Raw genomic sequence first — 5,462 nt, 5'->3', positions numbered from 1 at the left:
GGGGGGGGGGGGGTGAAGAAATGGCGTCCTGTGGAGGGAAGAAGGTAACGTATTCATGGTTATGTGCATACATACATACATACCAAATAGGGCCGATTTTATATTCTTTGGTCGACTCCGCTATAGCATAGGCCACCGCTGTCTCCAACCGCAAATTGGCGGTTGCCCTGTCTTTCCCTTCGGTTGATACCAGCCCTCCGATGGTTAAATTTGTCCTTTTCAGGTGCATAATTTGCCGTATATGTTTCAGGTTTTCGGGTTTGAGAAACAGACGGTTTTTTTTTTTTTTTTTTTTTTTTTTTTTTTTTTTTTGAGACGGAATATAATGACTCATGAAAGCGAATTATCTTCTCTTTTCTCTTTTCTTTTCTATTGAATGCTCTTGTTTCATTCTATTTAATGTTATTTTCATTTCGCATTTTCTTCATTTTTGTTCTTCCAAGGTTTTGCTTTTACTTCCGTTTCCTATACGAGCTAGAAAACGCGGTAAGGGAGGCTAGTACGGAGTATTCTAAGAATGTAAGAAATGGCAAAGGGGCGGGGAATGTTAACCCAAAAGATGATGTTGAACATGATAAAGAGGGATTAAGAGGAGAGCACCGACGAATGAAAATAAGAGGATATTAGGAGAAAAATAGCATGTTGACTACGCGAGAGGGGGAAGGAATACAGGATAGGAGACGGAGAATGGTAGTGATAAGAATCCCCGTTCCAAAACTCCAGCGCAAATATCCTTGAAAATGCAAGAGAAAGAAAGAACAAGGCAAAAGATCACGTACATGTATCCCACATACCATTTATGCATTTGAAAATGTAGATGGAAACAGATGAGATCACTTAACAAAAAAAAAAAAAAAAAAAAAAAAAAAAAAAGAGCCACCAAAGCACTTGACATGAAATCTATAAACCAGCTACCAAAAAACACTTTTCCACCCACCTCGAAAACCTAACGGTTGGCGCATCTACGCCTCGCCAAAACATATCCGCCACCCAGATAGACACAGGCAAACATATCAGCCATCCAATCGCAAATCCGAAACAATACTGCGCATTCGTCTCCTTGCCGGTGAGCGCCCATATGTTTGGCATCAGCGAATAGCCCAGCGAGTGCAAGATGGGCCCGTGAACGATGTAGAATGCGTATGATATCCTGCCTAGGTACTGTGCCAACGCATTCGTGAAGACCTTTTGAAGGTCCGGCGAGCGATTTATGCTGCAGATGATTATTACCGCACCTAGGGATTGGAGGAAGCGGTGACCCTCGGGGTAAGTGCTGGGGGTTAGGATTGAAGCTAGGGTGCGGTAGAAGGGTGTCGATTGGGGAGAGTTGTTGGGGGATGAGCCGATGAAGAGGCCTACGGTAAAGACGCTGAGCCAGAGGAGACGGTGGGAGCCCTGTCGGTGGTGGCTAGAGTTGCCCATGGTGGGGGTAGGATATGGGGTATTTTCGATGTCGTGGGTATTGGAGGAACGGGTGTGGTCGATGACATTGTCGTTACCACGAGGATATTCATGTTTGTGCAGGTGTAGGAGGGGGATGGAACGGGAGGAAGGTAGAGGAGTTGGACGGGGGTCCTCCCAGATGCCATGGATTAAGTCCACCTCAGCCATAAGCATGCCCGACAAAAACAGCACGACGTCCCATCGTCCCCATCGTATACAGTAATAGATGAGGCAAGACACGAGCGTTAAACGAATCCAGGTTCTGAATCGAGAAACGCAAACGATGGTCAGGAAGAGAGACAATGAACATCGGAATTCGACCGGGATGGTCCACAGATGGGGATTGTAGAAATTGTAATAAGTGTTCCAGTTCCAGGGATCTAGCAGATGGGCTACAGTGAGATACCAGTCCTTAAACTGTTCGACGAAAGATTTGAAATAAGGGGGGTGCTGTTCGTTGGTACCGAGGATAGTATGGCCCTCATCACGAACCCAGGTCGCATAGTGATAGAAGCCCAGGCGAACAGCGATGAGCACGCAGAAAATTCCCGCAATAGAAGGGATATAAAGGCGTAGTACACGCCTGAATGTAGAAGATGCGAGCGTGTGGAAAGCCTTCTCCCACGAATGAGTTCGGATCAGCCTCAGTGGTTTATAGGAGAGCACATAGCCCGAAATCACGAAGAATATTGTCACCATGATATGGCCCGATATCAGCATGTGGATAATGGGCAGCTGATGGATTCCCCAGTTATCTTCGTCGAACCCCCATCCAATCGCAGTTTTATGCGTGTATGTGAAGAGGAAGTGGAAATTGAAGACCAGCAAGCAGGCCCATCCTCGCAAGCCGTCAAGAGCAGCAATTGTATGTAGCTTCTGCGACTGGATCGAACGTGGCCCGACCAAAATGATGTAGGAAACTGGGGGGTAACCGCAAGGGAGAAAGACTGGACAAATTTCATTACGCTCTCTTCAAGGGACAGCGATTCGGAGTTGGAGTGGGAATCAGGCTTGGAATCGGAATTGAAATGTTTCAACCCGTTGTTGTTATTTTTTCGGTGGTTTTCAAGGGAGCTTCCGAATGATCCATTCAATGGCGAAGGAAGGCTTTTCCGGGGAGATATAGGCTGTTCCATAGTACATTTTAGACTGGGGGCATTGGCCACGCATTCCCAGACCAGAGAGATATCAGCTAGAGTGACGACAAAGTCGAGATATAATTCTCTGTGCTGAACCCAGGGACGAGATCCCAGTGACGCCCAGGATCCACATCGGAAAAATGCAAAGCAGATAGACGCGAAAGCGATACGGGCGAAGAGAATAACAGAATATAAAGCCCCCTCAGGAAGAAATAACGGTAGATATTAATTTCGAACTGCTGGGTTCCGTCGGCCTCCAAATGAGAGAGAGCGCTGTTTGCGGGTGTTTGGAAGGAGATGAGGTGAGACTACAGCATGAGGTTCGGCAACCCACGCGGATGTTGGCCGCGACAAGGTGGCTTGCCGCTTAACCATTACCGGCTAAAGGCGCAACTCAAATCAGACCCTATTGCTTGATTATCCATGGCAGATATATTCTGTACAGTAAGATAAGGTACATGCTACGGATACTTCTCACCACTCTCTCAGCCGCTCTGCACCACCGCGCTGACCAGCATGGGACATTGCCTGCCTCTTGTCTTGTTTTGTCCTAGAGGCCCTGTCCCATGGTACTGTGGTGCAATGTGGTTGCATCCATCATGTCAAGGCGTAAAAACAACCGAAACGCTTCCGAGATCTGTTCATCATCCTCCGCAAGACCCTCCGCAAGACCCCCCGCAGGTGTCGGGATCCATCTCGAAATGTCGTCCGCTCTGCGATGGGCTGGTAACGCAAAGGCAATTCGAATTCCTTCCACACCCTTGAGATAATATCAAGGATCCATACAAACGAATTCGAGAAAGGAGAAAATCAAGTGTTTGATTGTAAGCTTGGTTGTTTAAAATCGATATCAACATCAACGCTCTCATCTAGAAATATTCCATCCCTGTACTCTCAAGTGTTACAAATGCGCATTAAAACCGTATATGCCCAGTATACGCGGGCAAGTGAAAGGAAATAGATGGTCTTTTGAAAATGACCCTTTTATGGAAATGCAGTTGTAAAAATGATACATTTGATGGATGAACGCTCATTATATTAGAAGAAACCACTACTCTTGAGATGGTTGCGCGCGTACACCCAGCTTGTTGTCGTTTCCATATCACACTATCATTCTTCCTCTCATCTTTCCCCTATTCTGCATTTTATCCTCATCCGTCCACACTCTGATCCCTCAGCATCGTCAGCGAGGCTCCTTCTTGCCTGACTTCCAGCATGCCTGCTTCCCCTGAAGCTAACAGTAGCAAGTTCCCCAACAGCCAGTTTGACTATGCCAATGACGTGTTTCCAGACCCTGGCGACGATAATACCGACGGGACCAGGGAGACTGACAGCAAGGACAGTGAGGATAATGATGACAGTGATATGGAAATAGCAGAAGATGACAAGCTTCCTCCTCCCAAACATTATGGGGTCAAGGAGACTACTCTCGATGTCAAATGGCTCCAGCAGTGTTGCTTGAAGAAAACCACAGTTGGTAACATGGCTGTATAGTCTGCCCTTGGCCAAAATGCTGGATCAGGTTACTGAAAAGAGTTGCTGCTGTTTGACGTTGTTGAGACGTTAACGAGAACGGCTGCGAGAAGTCCAATACTTTTTTCTAAAGATGACTGATGCCGAGCAAAGCCATGATTCGTAAAATGCATAACTACAGCAAATAGATGGGGGAACCCTGTGTTAAGAAGACAGCGGAATGGAAAACTTTCGGCTTCGTTCGTCTCAACCCGTGTCGGAAAAACTTTTTCCGCTCCGCCCCACGTTTCTCAAGCAGCTTGATTCTGTTCTGCTCTATGTACTGTTCAGAGCCTTCTACAATCTCCGTTCCAGACTGAAAACAAGACACACCCATGGGTCGTGAATCCTCCACTGATCCTGGTGTTTAAAACCACTGCTTAGGACATGAGATCCACGATCAGGTAGCCAACCGAACGAAATGGGGCGGATGTTATCAAGATCGTCCCGTGAACGACTAGACACTTCAGAAACTCGGAAAAAGTTCCTGACGATACACGCTGATCACAAACTATAGGAACCTACGCCGTTTATTTCATTCACTCAATGCCCGCATCAGCTCCGAGATTGTGCCGCATGGAGAGAGCAGAAGAGAGGGAGTCAAACAATTACGGTGCTGAATCCAAACTTTCGGGTGAAGGAGTGGTCTTTCCATCCTCAATATAAACACCAAAATGCGTTATTATGGAATACCCGATCTGTACGCCAAATTAAACGAATACTACAAAAACCACTACATCAGTTTATGGGAAGTTACAGAAGAGGAGGTTGTTGGACAATGGGCGTGAGACGATTTACTTGCCCTTTATGTTGGCTATTGATACGCTGAGCCTCTTCTCTATATAATTCTTCGCGAACGTCGTCGGGAATATCGTTGTGTTTCCAAAATTCCCGCCCCTTTTCCCCGAGGAGTTTTTGCCAACAGTACTGTCCCATCATGGCCGCATGGTGGGCCAGAGCAACGCATTGTTCTGTACACATCCCACCAAACCGAAGGCAGTCCCAAAATCTGCTCAGCATCGATCTGGGGGCGTCTTGTTCCGTAAACATCCTCCCGGGAAGAGCTTGGATGATAAGACAAAACAATCACTCTTTCATAAAACTTGAGACTTGATTTTCATAATACAACAGATTCCACAGAAATCAGAGTTAAAACATCTTTTTCCATGTTATCACCAACAGTTCATCAACATTAGCTCCACTGATTCAAGATATTCAACAACCCCCAACGTCTCTTGAGACTGATTCACAATTGCCATCTCACATCTATGAGTGATATATTCACTATGGCAGTAGTTGTTACAGAGATCAGTTGCTTGATATACTTCCATACTCCAGCTCCTCAGTTTTCCGCCCATACTGACATTG

At 46.3% G+C, this 5,462-nt stretch overlaps 2 protein-coding genes across 2 annotated transcripts in view; one reads left to right on the top strand and one right to left on the bottom strand.

The window, feature by feature from the left end:
* Positions 1-131, top strand: part of HCAG_06215 (conserved hypothetical protein) — a gene marked incomplete at both ends in the record, with an annotated part of 2,316 nt that extends 2,185 nt beyond the window's left edge. The window contains one exon of the mRNA XM_001538560.1: positions 127-131. Within this exon, the coding sequence (XP_001538610.1) occupies positions 127-131 (5 nt within the window). The remainder of the gene's footprint in view (positions 1-126) is intronic.
* Positions 132-900: 769 nt separating this feature from the next.
* Positions 901-2,142, bottom strand: HCAG_06214 (conserved hypothetical protein; the record flags this gene model as incomplete). Its single annotated transcript, XM_001538559.1, has 1 exon — positions 901-2,142. The coding sequence occupies one exon, from the start codon at positions 2,140-2,142 to the stop codon at positions 901-903; it is 1,242 nt and encodes a 413-aa protein (XP_001538609.1).
* Positions 2,143-5,462: the final 3,320 nt, after the last annotated feature.

The sequence above is a fragment of the Histoplasma capsulatum genome, genomic scaffold (assembly GCF_000149585.1).
Source record: "Histoplasma capsulatum NAm1 scaffold_7 genomic scaffold, whole genome shotgun sequence".
Classification (NCBI taxonomy): domain Eukaryota; kingdom Fungi; phylum Ascomycota; class Eurotiomycetes; order Onygenales; family Ajellomycetaceae; genus Histoplasma; species Histoplasma mississippiense.
The sequence above is the reverse complement of the archived record's forward strand: the minus strand, read 5'-3'. Positions and strand labels throughout refer to the sequence as shown.